The sequence below is a fragment of the Ricinus communis genome, chromosome 4 (genome assembly GCF_019578655.1).
Source record: "Ricinus communis isolate WT05 ecotype wild-type chromosome 4, ASM1957865v1, whole genome shotgun sequence".
In the NCBI taxonomy this organism is placed as follows: domain Eukaryota; kingdom Viridiplantae; phylum Streptophyta; class Magnoliopsida; order Malpighiales; family Euphorbiaceae; genus Ricinus; species Ricinus communis.
The window spans coordinates 14,905,910-14,924,873 of NC_063259.1; the positions used below are offsets into that span (position 1 = coordinate 14,905,910).

Sequence of the window (18,964 nt, forward strand, 5' to 3'; positions counted from 1 at the left end):
AAGAAAGTGGATTATCAAGTAAGCATATATCCCATACCATTTGCCACCATTTCACCTATCATGTTAACACCACCATGCTCTTCACCCTCATGTTCCCTTCTTAGTGTGTTGCGTACCATCAACTTTGTCTACTTGATGGGAAATTATTAGCTATGGTGGATAAAGTATATCATATTATCATTGACTGTAGAGCAATAAAAGTTATTATCATGTTTGAATAATTAATTATCATTGAATTATTTAGTGGATAATTATTACGAACGGATAGCAGCGAAATCGATCTAAACATGTTATTATTTAGAAATTGAGATCGGTTTGAGTTCGATATTCTTAAACAAAATTAAATTAGTTTTATTAGCTAAAAAGTGAATTTTCAATTTTGAATGTGAGTGTGCATAACATATTCTAGCTAATATTAGACATAAAGTTTTCATTTTAATTTGTGATTTTTTTATTTTTATTTTTTAACAAATAAGGTTTGTTGTAGAAATATATACATTTTATGTTATTATTGTACATATTAAAAAAACTAACCTAAAAATTTATAAATAAATCGAGCCAAATATTTATTTTCTCAAACTCGACTCAAGTTCTATAACAATCTTAAATAAAATTAAATCTTGAATTATTAAATTTTTTAAATGAGTTCAAATGAGTTTAAAAAAGTTTAGTTCTAGTCAGATATGTTATTTTACACCCTTAATAGTTACAATTTTTCTTAAATTTTTGGTATATAAGTTTTAAAATTTATTTTTAAAAATCAGTCTTTAGAAAAGAAGTTAAAAATTCATTTGAAAAAAAACTTATTTTCAGAATAAAAAAAAAATTAAAATAAAAAGATCGCAGTCCTTACTTTAAAAGAGTTGCGCCAAACGGGGCTTTAGATATTGAATTATTAGCTCAATGATTACTCTGAAATTTTGTTTATGACAAAAACAATGCTTTATATAAACATATAGATTAGAGTTATTTTTTTTCTCCATGGAAATGCCAAGAGACCAAATGTGCCTTTTTCTTGAGCCTCTATATCCCCATTCCCCTCACACTTTACTTACTTATTTCCCCCCACTTGCCACCACTTCCCAATGGCTGAAATCTCACCATCTCCAACCTTTAGTCCCACCTCAAGCACGTCATCTCCTTGTCACCAACCACAAGGAGAACCATTTACAACCACCTTAAATTTCAATGTAATGGTGATCGTGGGTGCCATGTTATGTGCCCTGGTTTGTGCATTAGGCCTTAACTCAATGTTACAATGTGCAATCCAATGCACACATCGAGTAATAACAGGGCCAGTGGAGTGGGTAGCATCTCGTAGACAAAACTCAGGCTTAAAGAAGAAAGAAATGGTAGCCTTGCCAACTTCAACTTATGTCAACTCTACTTCATCCCCGTCAGCTTCGGCTTCATCCTCTGCCTCCGCCTCAAGTTGAGCTATTTGCTTAGCAGACTTCTCTGATGGTGAGAAAATAAGGGTGCTGCCTCAATGTAACCATCGGTTCCATGTTGGGTGCATTGACAAGTGGCTGCTTTCCCACCCTTCTTGCCCTACTTGCCGCCGGAGGCTCAAGTGCAGTGACTCCAGAACTTCTCTAGATCATATTGTCACAATCTTGTGAGCTATTATTATGTTTATATATGTCTCTTTTCTTAGCCAGGATTCTGTATTATTATTATTATTATCTTTTTCATCATAGTCTGTCTGAACATGCACCATCCTCACAATGAGTTGGAATTAATAAAAATCTCAGTTATATATATAAATATATATTGATATATCTTTCTACAATCCATATGCTACATGTAGGGAAAATTTTCGACAGTAAATACCAAGTGCATTACAGCCTCACCCAGAAACGTTTTTCATTTTTTTTAAAATACGAAATCAAAAAGACAATTCAGTATATTTCACAGAGATCCTGCAAGTTAACATTCAGGTTGAATTCCCATAGCCATATTCATCTCCTATCCTCACACAAGCCCAAACCACTATTCTGCTTACTTTTACATGAACACCATAAATCAGATAACAGACAAGCCTTATCATTTGTCTAAGTCACTATACTCTTCTTCTTCTTCTTCTTCTTCCTCCTCTTCTTCACTTCCATCATCATAGTAGTATTCGTCTTCGTCGTCGTCGTCATATGTTAAACCTAGCAACTGCTGCTTCTTTAGTTGCTCCTGAATTCGATCTCTGATTGCTGTCCCCTGATGGAAGTCCCCCACCATTTGGGATGTCAACATACAGAATAAACTTTTCTTTTGTGAATGTTTGTAAATCTAAACATGCTGTTCTTTTGATGTGCCAGACAGATATCTTACCATTTTATGGCAACGTTCTTCGAACATTTCAAGAAATCCAGCAACAAGTCGATCAGCATTCTCCACCCATTCATTTCGATGCACGCGAGCCGTTGTAGCTACTGTTTGAATCTGCAATATCAAAGTATCAAAGCAGTTGACGAAACCTAAGAACAGCAGCAAAGATTAATCTAAATGAACAGTTGCGTTGCAAAACAAATTGTCAAACTGTAATTCCATGACAATCATATTAAATTCTCTTTTTTCCTTTTCTCCACAAAGAAATCTCCAAATTGGAATTTGATTTCCTTCTCTTATCTTTTCAGAAGTTATCCCACCGAGGGATCTGTTGTTCTTTCTCCACTTATTTTCTGGACCTTCACCACCTCCTGCCCCCTCTTAATTTTTTACAAGCTTCAAGAAGCCCGCATGAATTAATATAGTTATTAGTTATTCTCTTCGACCTATGATTCTAATACTTAACAAGGGATTGCCATGCTCCACTCTTTTATGCTTCAAAAAATAAAGAAACAGTGGAAAAGGTAGAATTATGTAGGACTAGACTAGGTATGTTCTACAGCATATGAGAAAGACATCACATGACTATGGACTCTGTTCATAAAAATAACTAGCTATGATAAGAGGCTTTTTCTTTTCATAGTATTTTTAGCATGGCAAGATAACTCTTTTCCTCCACAAGCCCTCTTAAATTCATTAATTGCTACAACCAAATTATCCAAATCAAGCACAATCAAATTATTCTGTGCCACCACATTGTCCCTCTTATCAACCCTATGGCACCCAGGATCTTCCAAACAACTCAAATTTTGAACCACCATCCTGGAAATGTGCCAAACTGCAACACTGACCTATTAAAATGGTCTAGCATCTTCATTCCACAAATTAATTTGTCAAATGACTTGGGATCATATCGTATATAGGGAACTCTCCGCCTCTAGCCCCCAAAGGTAAGGCTCCAAAAAAACCAAGATTCCAACTCAAAGTTCCATCAAACAGTAAATGCACAACCCATATCATTGCAGCATCAAGACCAGCTATCAACCAAACAGCTAAAGCAGTAAAGAAACTCCCCAAAATGTATCAGCAGAGATAGTGAATGAATAAGTGGTCCAAATACCAGTATATAATTTGTAATATATCTCATATAGGCAGGTTTCACGGCCCCTAACCATCAGAGAGCACGGCATGAAAAGGTCTCCAAGGGAAAATTCTGAAGTACATGAACGACAAGCATCAAGAGCCACAATCATCACATCACTGTAGACAATGGACAGACTACTTGCTGGGACACCAATTTAATTTTAAATTCACTAGTTTTTCACCCACATGCGATGCACGTGAATTTAATAATTGGACTCATTATTATTTGCATAGTAAAAGAATAGAAATAGTTTAACTGAATTACTGAATAATTTTTAGTGTTACAAAATGACATTACCTCTAAATTAGAACCATTTTTTTTTTCTAATTGTGATAGATACATTTACGGTTCAAATTTGTTTATTTAATCCTAACCCCAATTTTCCTAATAATATATCTGATAATTTATTCTAGTAACCTAATTTAAGTGACAATATAGAATAAATCAAATTGAAAAATATACAATTCACAAATTGGTTTAAAATATTTAAAATATTTAAAATACTTAAAACAAAAACACTTAATTGATTAACATAAATACTGCTTCATTAGTAATAATTTTTTCTTTTTTTAATTTTCTTTTAAGTAATATTCTTAACATCTAAATGCAAATACAAAACTTGAAGTATTTATGATTAGTAAAATGGATTTTTTGATCCACTCCTTACATAAATCTGCTTTTTTGACATTATATTATCATTTCTAATCATACTTCTTTCATTTCTTTTTTATTTTGATTGATAAAATTTGTTAGGAATTCTCATGCAAGCAGAATTCCAATTCTTAATTTAAGAATATGACGTAGTAACTAAAGTAGATTGGCATTTTTCCTAAGTATAAGCCAGAAAGAATTCTTTTAAACAATTTTAAATATAATTAAGACAACCAATGTCAGTATGCTTAACTTCTTTTTAATATTAATTATTAAAAAATTGAATTGTAGAATAACTAATTTAATATTAGAATCAAATAAATTTTTCATATTAAAATAGAATTATTATTCTTAAATCATCAGTCCACCTATTCTTGTAAGTGAATGTTATCAATAAATAAATAATTATTAAATTTAGAATCGTAAATTTTATTATAATAAGAAATAAAAATATTTTTCTGTTTGTCCAATCAAGATTTCAGGTTCAAGTGGACTTTGCCATCAATATTCACAACACTTTCCTTTGAAAATTTGTTTTTTATTTTTATTTTAATGGATTCATCTTGCCTATAATCTTAAACGCAAAATGATTAATAAAAAATAAATTAAAAGTAGCTAAACTAAATGATAAACTAAATCAAATTTATTATGATACATATTAAATGTCACTTTCCATCAATAATTAAAATACAAAAAACCCTCCTTTTTTTCTTCTTTCGTTCTATGCTGGAGCAATGCAAACTGACCTATTTCCTTTTTCTATATTATGTTTCCATCATAATTTGACATTCTTTTTTTTCTTTTTAAATGTTCCTCTATTATTCATTTTATTTGTGCTTGCAGCTTATGTACTTCATGTTTTCTTATAAAAAATTTAACACTTTTTTAATAATGCACAAAAAATTATCTTTTTCTTTCATATGATAATAATTCTACTTTATCATGAAAATCCTAAAAGAATTTGGGCTTCTAAAAGTTAGATCTGTCCTTGATAAATTATTAATATTCTTATTTTAGTAAATTTATCCGCCCACTGCCCTCTCATTCATACTTTTATATATGTTATAATTATGATATAGAGATTTCCTTCCCTCACTTCGCTTTCCCCTTCTCTCCCTTTCCTTTCTTTTCCCTTCTCTTTTTTCTCTTCACTCCCCCAAGACTTTTCCTTTCAGATTTAAATCATAAATAGTTAGTGTTAACAGATTCATTCACCGGAACTGCTTAGAAGAGAGCCCAGAATTTGGTAAATCTTTGTAATTACCTTTAAGTAAGTCATTGTGACAGATATAATCAAGAGTCATGGAGCCGCACAAATTTTTGCTTGTTTAATAGCTTATCCTACATCATTATGTTATATCAAGATATTCGTCTTCCTATAAGCACAAGTGCTGTACCAAATCCGTACCTTGTTCTCCATAAAACTATATTTTCCTAAAGTAAAAGCACGTAAACGAGGAATAGAAAGACGTAATATTTTAATTTCTGAGATGTTTTTATCCTTTCTGCCCCAAATCTCCATGCCACCAATTTTGCATGCACTCTATGCAAGCTCAGAATTAATTAGTCATGACAATGTACATACCTTCTCCCCCACTTTCTCTTGCTGCTTCTTCACTTTCTCTTGCAACTTTTTAAGTCCCATGTGTGCTCTCAGCCGCTTTTCCTAGTAGAAAGATAGAGAGAGAATGAATGAGATAGGTCCTCTCATAGAAACTCTATCATCAGATCCTGATTAATAAATTAATTAGAAAGGAAAAGAAAGAGAAGCAGATAGGAGCATGCCTTGACATAGCTAACACCCAGTTCCTTTCTTGAATATCCACGAGCCAAATTGCGCATTACATACTCATTATAGTCTTTGACAATCCTCATTATAATATCTGAGGTCGAAATTCCTTCTGTCCGTTTTGTTTCCTTAAATTTTCCAATAGACTTGACCTGTACAACTCATTATCATTAAATCATTGTAATGACACCAACCATGCTTTGTAATAAAAATGATGGGACAATTAAGAAATCAGTCTGCTACATATGAAAAGTGATTCCAATTGTAGGAAGCTGCTGCTAGCAGAAAACCAGAAAATGGAGAAATTGTCATAAGCATTGTAGAAGAATACATAAAAGAGCAGGTAGAACTACAAAAACATGAAAAGCATCATAAAGCAACAAGCTGGGGCTAGCAATTGATTAACCAGGAAGGCTAACCCTTTGAGAAGGATAAAATGTCAAGCCAACCAGAGAAATATTTATTTACTCCAGATCAAGAGCCAGGAATTGCTTCGATCTCAGACCAGAGAATTTAACCAGTCTCAAAGCCAATAAGACCCCAAAATGCGAGAACAGAAGATGTTCTCTTTCAAAGAGCACATAATAAAAAAAAAAAACCCACCTTCCTTGACAATCCGATAGCTAGTTATATAAAGCAACTAAAGAATAATGTGAAGGCTTTATCAATGTAAAGTGTGCCAGATTGCTGGCTCCACTTCCTACTCTACGTGCTGGCTTAGAAATTCACAGAGGTAACTACAGCACGGGTAGTTGCCACATCAGAAGTTGCAGATATCAGGAAATTATCAGGTGGATCAAATTGCCAAACACATTTGGTAATCTACTAAAAGAGATGGACAAATAGAGGATACAAAGTAAACAAGTAATGGGTTGAGGAATTTAGATATAGCCAAACCTATTTTCTATCACCACTGATGCGAATACTTTATGAAGTCAATGTCACTACTGCCAAATTAATTTGCACATGAAAATGAAATAGCTTCGTCAAGCCAAGGTGTGTCAATGTTTGTAAAATGAAAAACACATGCATCAGTGAACTTACAAATTCATAGACATCGTTTCCAGCCCCACTTGCATCAGCATAACTACAATTAAGTACCAATTATAAAATAGTTAACAAACTAAAGAACATGGGGAACCTATAAGACAAATGAGTATTAAATTTTTAAGAAAAATTACTGGAAAACAAAGGAGTCATATCAACAATTTTTGAGCAAACAGAGAGGCAATCAAGAGAACAAAGCCACATTGGTGGCAAGATTTTGAGTTTACAAATGAACACATATATCATCATGCTAGAAGCCGCATGAAAGAATTGCCTAAATAACAAGTAATAGCAACAGACAAATTAGGATAAACATGAAGTAAGTAAAATAAGAGAGAATACAGGAACTCATATGGCTCCAAAATTTCGAAGTGAAAGATTTTACAAATATATGATTTAGATGGTAATGGAGCATTGTCAAAAAAGATATGGGAGAAAACAAAAATACAAATGAACTATCTAAAACAAGCTTCAAATAAAACAATAGCAGCCAGCGGACATACATGTATATACAGTTTGAAGCTAAGAAGAGAACAGAAGTACAATTTCAATTTGCAAGAAGTATCTACTAATCAATGCAAATTAAATTCATCTATCAAGAATAATTTTCTTAACCAAAGAATAACATTTTAAGCGGAGAAAGAATGAGCAGACACTTTGCAGCAAGGTCCACAAATCTGGGACTAACAATCAAAAGTTTGTATGAACTGGTGAACATTACGGAAGGGAGTCGTGGGCCACATAGTCAATCCGATGTTTGTCAAGGAACTCTTGTGTGAGCACCCATGGAGCATCAGGTATCACTTCATCCACCCATCTACAAAAATCACACTATCAAGCATTGCCGTATGCTCTAGTACATAATAGAGTAAGATTAATTAGTATGCAGGTCCTATATAAAATATTAAAAAGATCAAAATCAACCAATAGCCAATGCTACAAAGCGTTTCTTTTTTCCTTCTACATGCAAAATACTTTTGCTTCTTCAACAATAAATTAATTTCAATTCAAAATCACTTGATTTAGGGGCACTTTTCTCAATGAAGTTGACGTTAATTTTAAATTTTAAAACTGCCGTGTCCTATTTACGTAATAATGGAAGAATCGACTGATTCAGCCAGAACAAAATGTACATTGTGATTCATTCACCTTATAGATTCAGAGCACTAGTAAATTCTATCGAATGTCGTACGTTTCTGGAAACTACTGTGTGATTGGGATTATAGGTCAGGTCAATTCTAAACTATTAATATTCGAGATTTATCCGTTAAAACAAAGAAGTGTAAATCCTGGTAAAAACAATGGAAAACTAAAAGAAATTCTTAGAGAAGCTTTTCCCTGTTTAGTTGTGGAAATCATACCCAATATTCCAATCACTAGTTTTCCAATCTCTAGTATTTTCCAAAAGAATAATATTTTAATATACTCAAATGCATTTTCATTTCTCCAGTCTTCCAATAATCCAAAAAATCCCATCAGAATTCAAATTCCTGGGAGAATTGATGCAGCAGAGCAAGAAAAAGAGGTGATATAAAGGAAGGAGAAAGAACGAACTTGCAATGGCGAAGAGACTCATAACGCTCCTGATCGTTCATAACAGTTTTGCCCTTGTACTTGTGTGTAATTTCGTCATTGCAGCATCCAACCAATAAGTATGTATTAGGAAACCTATCATTATAAAAATCATCGACACATCACTTTTTATGTAAAACACATTTCAATTACTGATCAAATCAAATCAAATCCCATAATCATAATAACAATAATAATAATAATAATTTCTTAAAAAAGGATTACGATTTTTTAGCTTGCTCAAGAGAACGGGCGTGGCCAAAGTGGAAGAGATCGTAGATGCCGTCTGCGTAGACACGAACCGGCCTATCGTTCGGTGGCTCCGCAATTTTTACCTTCTCTTCTTCCATCTCCCTCTCTCTCTCTTCTCTCTCTCTCTAAAAAGAAATTTAAAAATAGATAAATAAATAAATAAAACCACAAGCACCTCTCTTCTCTTTGGCTTCCTCTTTTTCTTCTTTCTTAACCGACAACCCGAATCCGCCCCGTTTTATTTCCGTGTTGGGGCTCGACCTTCTTTAATACGCGGAATCAGGTCATTCCCGACGGCGGTTTTTATGAGCCAATCGCTTTCTTTTTTATGATTATTATTGATTGCGTCATTTTTTATTTTTGTCATTGCTTTTTATGTTCAATTTTTCTATATTAAAATATATATTAAATTATTTATTTTATTTTCTCTTTTTATCCCATTTCTCTCACTATGAAATAAAAATTATCAAATTTAATAGATTAGATAAAAAATAATTAGCTATTTTTAAAAAACTTAGGTCATGATGTTGATATTTATATTGATATTAATATTATATTTAAAATACGGATCCAATTAAAAATGTTGGCACTTCACTAATTATAATTAGTTTATACTAAAAACGTGAAATATAAATTTACACTGAATTTTTATAATTAATTATTAAATTTTTATTAAACCACTCTAATCAAAATATATACAATATTTGATATGTAAATAATGCTATTTTTCAAATTTATTATATGAATTTTAGTACCTATTTCATAAGCCTTTTGTTCTTTTACGATTAAAAAAAATTAAAATATAAACAATTAAAATACTTATAACCTATAGATTTAGATCCACCGATGTTGAATTCAGTATCTCGTAATGCGTGTTACATATAACTAAGGATTTAAATATAAATTATATAATCCTTCTTTAAAAATAAAATTGAAATATTAAATTAAATAAATGTCTAAGAATAAAATGTCGTATATTTCATTAATTATCATTGTAAATCCAATGCACTTGTTTTTAATATATAGTTAATATAAATAAATTATTTTATATTATTTATTGGACATATAAACATCACTAAAAGCAATATAGTTATATTATTTTTTATAAGTATTTGTTAATATAACTCATTAACCCAAGTCAGATTGGGCAAAAATCATTATTATATCGCAATTATTAATTGACATATTAATTTATTAATTATTGTATTCTAAAAATAAAATAATTATATAGCCTATTAGAAAAATAAAATTAGATTTTTTAACATTTTATATTAATAACAAATAATATAAATTTTAAAAAATCATAATATTACAAGGGAAAATTTTCATGCAAGGATAAGGGCAGAGATAGATGAATACAATAAAGACTTTCTCGTTACAGTGATAAGGCATTTATAGTATCTGTGGGTGTCCAATAAATTGGTTTATATTTTTTTCTTGAACAAATAAATAAATTAGGGAACTTGAAAAAGGTGACCAGTTACTCATCAACAATTCTATCTCTTTCCAAAGCCTGTTGATATCGCACAAATAATTGGTGGATGTGAGACTCAGCAGAAATTCAAAATTACATCTGTGTCCTCTGATCTGAGACAACTCTGAATTGCTCTTCTGCATATGCATATCTCAAGAGCAATGTTATACATATCAAGATGATAAGTTATACTGACGCAGTGTGACCCAATTCAATGCAATGCAGCTTCAAGAAACTATGTAGGATATAGTTTATACACTCACTTTCACTAGGACCAACTATCAGGGTTCCCTGGTTTGAATACAATGTGGTCTCTATTGCTGTGATCTTGAAACAGTTTTACTCTGTGTACGCCTCGTTTCCTTCGTTTAGTTATTTCTCCTCCCCCATCAATAGGAGATTGATCAGTACCAGCAATCAGCAACCTCGTCTTGCTCCCGTAAATGCAACGGTGGAGGTCCGGAGGCTTTTGGGTACCCTCTGAATGTCTCTTTCCCAGGTTTAGCAAGATCGACATAAATCAACCTGCCATCAAATATCTGGTGATAACAAGATTAGGAATAAGATGAGTTTCCAAAGTTAAAATAAAGAGCAAGTTGATAAACTAGAAACCTTGCGGTCCATATTCTCCATGGCTAGAATGGCATCATCTTGACAAGTATATTGAATAAATACAAATGCTTTAGACCGCTTTCTCTCATCATCCTTTACAAGTTTAACTGACACAGATGGTAGATTCAAGTTACAAGACTTTCAGCTTTATTGGAATAACTGCAGAGATTTTGAAAAGGAAAACAAACGGACAAAGAGGAAATTCAAAAAAGATTCATAGCTGGACATGACACTCACCTTCAGCTATTTCACCAAAATTAGAAAATTCCTTTTGCAAACTACTTTCACCAACTGAATATCCTAAATCTGCATGCCAAAATACACAAGTGATTGAAGAGGGTTTAAATAGCAGACGACAGCCAAGGTTACAAGATCAAAACACATATGAAGTCCAAATAACTCTATTACACTAGTATTGCATTAAGGTACCACATAAAACTGTAGATGCATATAACCACTCACATCATACGTAATTTGAACTTTCCTTTCTTACTTTTGGCTAGGATTCTACAAATTCACTAATTCTTTTATGCTTTTTAAGGGGAAAATCTCAAGTAAGAACTCATCCTATACACATAAATTCGTGGTGGCTTGGTTAAAGTGACATAAACTATAAATGGAACTCAAGATTAGCACAGGAAATTGTGAAAGGTCCAAATTTTTGCTAATATTATATAGTCTCATCTAACTCAGGAAAATAAAATGTAAGATCTAGAAACCATACATGAAGATATATGGTGGCATCAAAGTACATGATCATAGACAGTTCCAAGGCCCACATTTGCCTTGAAGACTAGGATTCATAACTTCATAGAAAGTATAACCAAATAATATTAATAACTCATAATAGGTTTGATTACGACCAAATATTTGGATCAAAAAATTTCATTCAATTTGAGTGATATTATGAAATTAATTTGCAGGCCACAGGCCTGTTTTAGCACTTAACATGCCTGCGAGACATTTTTAAGTCCAGTTCGGAACGTGGTAACATGGCAAACAATGTTTCATTAGCTTGCAGCTTACAATATGTATAAACCATAGCGAAATCACTGTCAGGACTCATGATTCTTGATAATACCTTCATAAGCCTCCTCTTCATGTGCTGAAGAACCTAGTCATACCCAACAAGCAATAGCGTATGGATATAATTCCCGTTAATTTTTCAGTGTAAGCTACTAACCTCAGCATTTTCATGTATTGCACAAATATAATCAATTTAGAAAAAAGCTCTATCACTTATGACATCATCATTTTGGTGTCCCTAGCAAATGTCAAAATCAAAATCTTTCACAAAATCTTCTCTGCTAATATTTCCTCAAATAAGAGTTTCAAACATCCTTTTGTTCCTATTCATTATATATGGCACCAGAAAATGCAAGTTTCACCTTCCTCCTACCCCACAATGATGTAGAAACCAAAATTTCAACATCCTGCAGTCCTGCATTCATTGGCAAGCTCATTTTTTGAGATATTTCACTCTCTCAATAAGCAGACGAACATACTTAGAGCTTACTTCTCACAAACTAAGAACTAGCAGATAAATCTCTATATCCTCCAGTCCTTGCTAAGGTGTCTGGACATATACATTTACTTTTTCCTGATAAGACCACTGTCAACAGTGAAAAGCTTCCTCTTCCAAGAGGACCAAAGAACACACCACAAGAGCCCAAGCAACATCAAGACCAAAGTGCTTCATTCTAGCTGCCAGAATTTATCAATCAAGGGTTTTAAATAATGACTTCCAATCCAAATCCTAACTTGCTTATTATTAACACTTAGTAGCAGCTATTGTATTTTAAGGGCTTTTGCCATCATAATCATTCACACATAATGATAAAAGCCAAACCTTTGGACTTTATGTTCCCTGTAATGTACTTCCATCCACATGAAAGTCTTTTTTCATGTTTGCAATTCAAATTGTATTATTGCTCCAAAAATCACGCAAATTCATTTTTAATGGAGCAATCAGACCACAGGTCCAATCTCATAGTTTTAAGTTGTGATCCTATAATGCTCTTTCATAATTAACCTATATTTTTAAAGTGAAAAAGTCCACTGTCTTAAATCTTAAAATGTTAAAGCTACCCTCCAGTAATTTACCTGCCACCTGCCTTGTGACTTCGTGCACCAATTACTAAAGCAGTTGCCGAGGTGCAAAAATATGTTCACCCTCTCTTAATAAGATCATTATCAATCTCCTCATTCTCTTAATAAGAGCATTATCAATCTCCACCTCCCTCAAAATCTTACCAAAGATTTAAAGCATACACCATGGCAGAAGCCTAATGGCTTTATTCCACTTCAGGACCTTTAAAACAACTCCTACACTCTTCCTACCTTTCTGCCACCACGGGATGTTGGTGGCATGTTAAAACTATTTAAGCAGCTACTGTATGTTTTGGTTTCATGTCATACAATAAAAGAAACAACCTGTGGCCTAAATGCTTCCCTTTAGCTGCTTCCTCCACTTTGACAATGATTCTTTGACGTCTATTACCTTAAATCTTTTCCTTTTCAGCACAAAAAAAAAAAAAGTGCAGCAATAGAACTGACCACACCATATTTCTCAGTCTAGTTCTTACTGAGATCAGAATTAAGTAGACAACATACTTTTGATTAGTCTAAACTGTACAACATGTCCCAGTTATATTAAATTTTAGGACCTTAGAAAAAATAAAATGAAACGTTGAATCCAAAGACTCTTAACAACAGCGAGCCAGCATTAACTGAAGCCACTATATTCAGTGTCCAAAACACTCTTTCATCAATATCCAATTCCATCTAAAATCATATGTATTCACAAACAGAACATGGTCATCATAATTCATAAAATTTCCGAAAAGGGTATCTGAAAACGCCAATTAAAACACAATCTAGTGGATATTAATAAGCAAATATAAAAACCCCAAAAGGGTCTCAAGTAGTAAAATTAAAAATGAAAAGAGAGAGAGAGAGAGAGAGTAGTGAGTGGTACTTTTAACGATGATTCTGCTAGCAAGAGGAAAATTAGAAGTGGAAGAAAATGATGCTCTGAGGTTCAAAGTTGAAGACTTTCCATTAGGGCGACTGGGTATTGATATGGTAATTGGCGTCGCCAAAGCGAGCGTTGTTGTTTGATACATCTTCAATTCCTTTTCTGCAGAGTCTGATTTCTCAGAAAATGTCTCTTCTTCTCAAATATCCTGGCTTCCCATTTGCCCAACAGGACAGCATGAACATGCTTTTTATTATGTCCTAATTATAATTTAGGTCTTCTACCTAACATTTTAATAATGTTATCCATTTATTTCAAAATTATAAAATAAATACTATTCTTTTAATTTATTTTTAAAAATATTTTCTAATAATAATTATATATATTAAAAACATAATAAATATAAATCAGCAAAAATAATTTATGTCAATTAATAGTATGACCATTAAAAAACTCATATAGATACATAAATATTTTACATTTAAATACAATAAATTTTATATTGTTGCATTAATTTTTATGTTAATTAGTACTATTGACTTACCATATCATTTTTCTTATTATAATATTTTAAAAATTATTATGAAATTTTTTAAAAAAATAAATTAAAAATATAAATATCTATTTTAAAATTTTGAAATAATTTGGTAAAATTATTAAAAATATAAATTCTCATAAGTTAATTATTAGTCCTTTTATTATTATTATTATTATTATTATTATTATTTGGATAAAGGCATAAGTAACCCCTAATGTTTTATTGTGAAAGTCATATTTGACCTTAAATTTATTTTCAAGGCAAATATGATCCTTAACTTTTAGATATTTTAAAATCATATCGGAAAATCATACTATATCTTTTTATATTTTAACATAATAAAATAATAAATAATAAATAGCAAAAAGATAAAAACATAGATATTTCTAATAACTTTTTGTAAATTATATGAGCCTAATATGCTCCTTAAATAATTTTTTCCATCGAATAAAATTATTATTCTTATTATAACGCTCAAAAGTGTTATTTTAGAGAGTCATGTTTATACTTTTTTCTTATTATTTTTAGTATATAAAAACCATCAAAAATATAAATGTTAAGAAAAATAGAGGCAAATAGCACTTAATCACGGTTTTCGAATTCTTCCGTTAGTCCTTATATTTTCGATTATTCCTTTCCCCTCTCTCTCCATGACGGTGGGAAACCGCGATTATCTTTAGTCAAGGAGGCCTTCTCGTAGGCACTGCAATACCCGGAATTTTTCTTTAATGATATGATAATATAAATAATAATTAATAAATTTATTTTTATTTAAATTAATTTTACTTTATTTTTATTTGGTTTAATTGGAATGATTTAAATAGAATTTTAATGCTAGACAAATAAGGGAATTATTTTCTATATCCAATTAGTTTGATTTTTAAGAAATTAATTAAGTAAATTCTTTGAGAAATAAATTATATTTTTGGTTATTTAAAATTTTCCCCCAAATGAATATAAATAAATTAAATTCTATATTTGAGAGTTATGGAAGAATTTGTAAATGATATTTTATAAAAGAATTATTGAGAAAAATGACATTTTAATTAGCTAATGGTGTTAAATTTTAATTGAAAAATATTTAGCAAATTGATTAATAAAATTAATTGTGTATGAGGACTAAATTGGAAATTTATTTTGAAATAAGAATTAAACGTATAATTTTATTAATATGGAGTTTTAATGGAAATTTATATGTTTGGTATTTTTGTAATTAAATATGTCGGCAAGGGCTTTTTGATAATTTTACATTTAAAAGCAAGGGTAAATATGTAATTATATATTTTTAATATTCTAATTTGGCCCAAATTAAATAGTTAGGGGCTTAATTGAAAAGCTAAAAATAGTTTAAGGGTTAATCGAAAATTTTGCAAGACAAAATTGTTGTAATTAAAAAAGTTGAGGGACCAAATGGTAAGGAAGTAAAGTACAGGGACCAAAAGTTGATATGGAAGGAAAAGGAAAGAAAAGAAGAAGAAGAAGAAGAAGGAGAAATCGGTAGGAGAGAATGAGGAGGATCGGGCGGCATTGACTGGCCGGAAGTCTTCTTGGCGTCGATGAGCTGGCGGCAGCAAGCGATCTTGGCGGTGGCAGTGAGCACGAAGAAAGCTGCAGCAGGCGAGTTGGGTGGCGATCGACTCCCCTCGGCTTGAGCTTCTTTTTGGCAGTGGCGGCATTGGCTTTGGTGGCCGGAGGAGAGAGTTCCGGCAAGGTGTTGGCAACAATATTTTTTTTGGCTTTTCTAGGGAGTTCCGGCGAGTGATGGACGATCAGAGTGCATATTCGGACTCTCCTCAACTCAAGCTTTCCAATGGCACCGGTTTCGTGGAGATCGGACTCCATTTAAAAATCGACGGCCGAGATCGTCCGTAAATCTCTTCGGATGATTGGGGGTCAGATCAGAAGATTGGAAGCAGGGATCGTCATCAGCGCGTCGTTTCGAGTCCGTTAGTGCGTTCGGATTGTCGATCAGACTCCGGCGATTGGAGGCGAGTCAACCAGCAATCAAGCGTCTCAATAATTCTCTGGCCCGTTGATTTTAGAATTTATTGGCAAAAATCTATGTGATTATTGAAATGAGTTGAAATAAATTGTCGGACTGTCTGCCTTTAATTGTGAATTGTGTTGTGTAGCGGAGTCGGAAAAAATAATGAAGTCTTGGGGACCCGACTCCCTTAAAATAAATTATTGAATATTTGAAGTGTTTTCTGGCAGGTCTGGGCCTGTTTTACGGGGGTTAAATGTCTGTATTTTAGGGGAGGTTCTGCCGAATTTTAGGTAGAATTTACCCGAGTCGAGATTTTTAGACAGTTAGTTCTAAGAATCTAGACTTATGGTTAATTGTCAAATGTTTCAACGTTATTGATTAATTGTTTTCCGTGATTAGATAAATCCGTCAGTTCGGCTCGCTCCACCCGAGGCATCGGAGCAGAGCTAGGAGATCGTCAAAGCTGTGAGTTAAAGTCATATGTCTGTTTATATGTGTTATGTTGAGATTTTAGGAGATAATTCTGATTACATGAATTAATATTTTAATTGGTTATTTTAGTCGCTATTTATATAAGTTTCATTTTCTGATTATGATTTTATTGTTTCGTGTTAACTCAGGATGGGACGGCTGTAGAGCATGCTATTTGATGAGTGCACTAGTATGAATCCGAGACTGATAGCAAAAGGGTAAAAAGATAAATTTAGGACTTGCCCTATTCGAGCATTGCTCTCTGGGCTTAGTAGAATGTGTTTGCCGGAGTAAAGGTCCATAGTCGAGCATTGCTCTCTGGGCGCCGGCTTATTTGGGAACTTAAGTGACCAGACTAGATTTAAGAATTCTGGTCGAGCTTCGCTCTTTGGGCGCCAATCTTATTAGAGTAAGAGAGCCGAAAGGCTAAGAGAGTTAGTGATAATTAAGTGACTGAACTGGATTTAAGGACTCTGGTCGAGCTTCGCTCTCTGGGTTCTAGTTCTGTTAGAATGAGAGAGTCGAGATGTTAGTGTTGAGATTAGGGTTCTGCTGAGGTACTCTGTCCCGTAGTATGTGAAAGTTATATTTTTTTTATTTAAGCATGGCATGACACGTATATTTTTGCATGACTTATTATTTATTTCAAATTAAATAAATATGTTATGGAAGTGTTGTAAATGTTTTTGGATATATGATTTTAACTCACTCTCGAGACTGACAGTCTCAGTTTTATTGTTTTTCAGATCTGTGATTGCTAGTCTTACTGCGGCTCTTATCTAGTAACCCGACTCCTTCATCATCGGGTGATGTAATTGATTTGGTATGTTTGACTTCTAAAATCTTAGATTCTCCGCGGTAGAAATGGTAGACTTATCAGTTGTAATTTTATGTAGTTTCGGGTCTTGCCTATTTCTACCGGCAGACCGAATTAAATATGTAGAAAATAAATTGTGACATCAGTGTTATTAGATGAGATTTAATTAAGTTAGTGAGCGGTCAGGCTTACTATGGGATTCGGTGGCCTTATGCCTACCCATTCTCTAGTGCCGGTCACGGGCCCACAGATCGGGTCGTGACAGGCACTGAGCACCGTTCAAAAATATTTTAAAAAGAATGATAATTACAGCCCGCCTCAAACAAAATGAGAAAAAAGGAGAGACATTTTGATTCAAAGTCACTACAAAAGGGTCGGAGGAAACTCAGGAAGAGTTCGGGGTTGAACTATAAGAATTAAGAGCCTATAAGAATTAAGAGCCAATGTTCATTTAAGTCCAGTGATTTTCATATTTTAATTTAAACCCTAAAATTTTCCTTGAATTTTTTTTTAAATTATTATAAATGAGATGTTGGTTAAGAAGAAAGTTATAATTCTTTTTAAAAAGAATATATGTCATTAATAAGAGCCTGATAGGACAACTAAGAAACGGAAAAATATCAAGACCATAGGCTATAAAATTGCACCTTCTACTAATGCTATGTTTGGTTGAAATCCATTAAAAAATTTATTTCAGTTGAGAAAAATACATGTGAAAGAAAGTAAAATGGAAATGGAAAAGTTGAAATCGATATTTTGATGTTATGGAATACATTGACTTACTAATATGAAATTTATTTGGAAGTTCTATCTATTTTGTTGAAATTTAGTTTAGCTATAACAAATTCCACAAATTTAATTATGTAGAATTTTAAATTAATTTTAAACTAACTTTCATTTCATTCAAAGTACATAAAGTTTAGATTTCCAAATAAATTTCATAAATTTTATAGATTTCAACCAAAAACTATATAATAGTGAATCAAACATAATGTATTTCCAAATGTTTATAGAGAAAAATAAATTAAAAAAATTGCATTTAGTGATGTCTCATAACCATATCTTACCTACATTAAGGGTAATTATAGCTAAATTGAACGTGATAATTTAACACGTGATTAGAAATTAATATTTAAAATAGAATATTTAACTAATATTAAGTAACACAAACTCAATAAGAACTAGAATTAAATTATACGTGCATAATTATAATATATACAAAAATGGGAAGGGAGAGGGACAAACAAATTATGAAAAATACTTTACTAAGATTTTGAATTAATTGGGTTAGTTAAACTATTTATAATTTAA

The 18,964-nt window shown here is 32.1% G+C and overlaps 3 protein-coding genes across 3 annotated transcripts; 1 reads left to right on the forward strand and 2 right to left on the reverse strand.

Annotated features, from left to right (window-relative positions):
* Window positions 1–963: 963 nt before the first annotated feature.
* On the forward strand, window positions 964–1,779 carry LOC8280386 (RING-H2 finger protein ATL74). The gene is given in 1 exon segment (XM_002533373.4): window positions 964–1,779. A coding segment is annotated over 1 exon segment (537 nt). The 5' UTR covers window positions 964–1,085; the 3' UTR covers window positions 1,623–1,779.
* Window positions 1,780–1,849: 70 nt separating this feature from the next.
* LOC8280387 (choline-phosphate cytidylyltransferase 1) lies at window positions 1,850–9,109 on the reverse strand. The gene is made up of 8 exons (XM_002533374.4): window positions 8,751–9,109; window positions 8,508–8,621; window positions 7,675–7,770; window positions 6,951–6,993; window positions 5,903–6,058; window positions 5,703–5,783; window positions 2,326–2,436; window positions 1,850–2,211 (listed from the first exon to the last, which is right to left on the reverse strand). Exons 1-8 carry the CDS (start codon window positions 8,873–8,875, stop codon window positions 2,047–2,049), a joined length of 891 nt encoding a protein of 296 aa, XP_002533420.2. The 5' UTR covers window positions 8,876–9,109; the 3' UTR covers window positions 1,850–2,046.
* A 1,148-nt stretch (window positions 9,110–10,257) lies between these two features.
* Window positions 10,258–14,096, reverse strand: LOC8280388 (glycine-rich RNA-binding protein 4, mitochondrial). Its single transcript, XM_002533375.4, has 4 exons — window positions 13,841–14,096; window positions 11,101–11,169; window positions 10,864–10,970; window positions 10,258–10,790 (listed from the first exon to the last, which is right to left on the reverse strand). Exons 1-4 carry the CDS (start codon window positions 13,986–13,988, stop codon window positions 10,656–10,658), a joined length of 459 nt encoding a protein of 152 aa, XP_002533421.1. The 5' UTR covers window positions 13,989–14,096; the 3' UTR covers window positions 10,258–10,655.
* Window positions 14,097–18,964: the final 4,868 nt, after the last annotated feature.

What these genes read in the sequence shown, in the direction of transcription:
- LOC8280388 (XM_002533375.4), bottom strand. Translation starts at nt 13,988, where the DNA reads ATGTATCAAACAACAACGCTCGCTTTGGCGACGCCAATTACCATATCA. An exon ending in TAGCAGAATCATCGTTAAAA is followed by an intron (nt 11,170 to 13,840) that starts GTACCACTCACT and finishes TTTGGCATGCAG; the next exon opens with ATTTAGGATATTCAGTTGGT. An exon ending in TTTTGGTGAAATAGCTGAAG is followed by an intron (nt 10,971 to 11,100) that starts GTGAGTGTCATG and finishes CATCTGTGTCAG; the next exon opens with TTAAACTTGTAAAGGATGAT.
- LOC8280387 (XM_002533374.4), bottom strand. Translation starts at nt 8,875, where the DNA reads ATGGAAGAAGAGAAGGTAAAAATTGCGGAGCCACCGAACGATAGGCCG. An exon ending in GAGTCTCTTCGCCATTGCAA is followed by an intron (nt 7,771 to 8,507) that starts GTTCGTTCTTTC and finishes TGATTTTTGTAG; the next exon opens with ATGGGTGGATGAAGTGATAC. An exon ending in GAAACGATGTCTATGAATTT is followed by an intron (nt 6,059 to 6,950) that starts GTAAGTTCACTG and finishes TGAGTTGTACAG; the next exon opens with GTCAAGTCTATTGGAAAATT.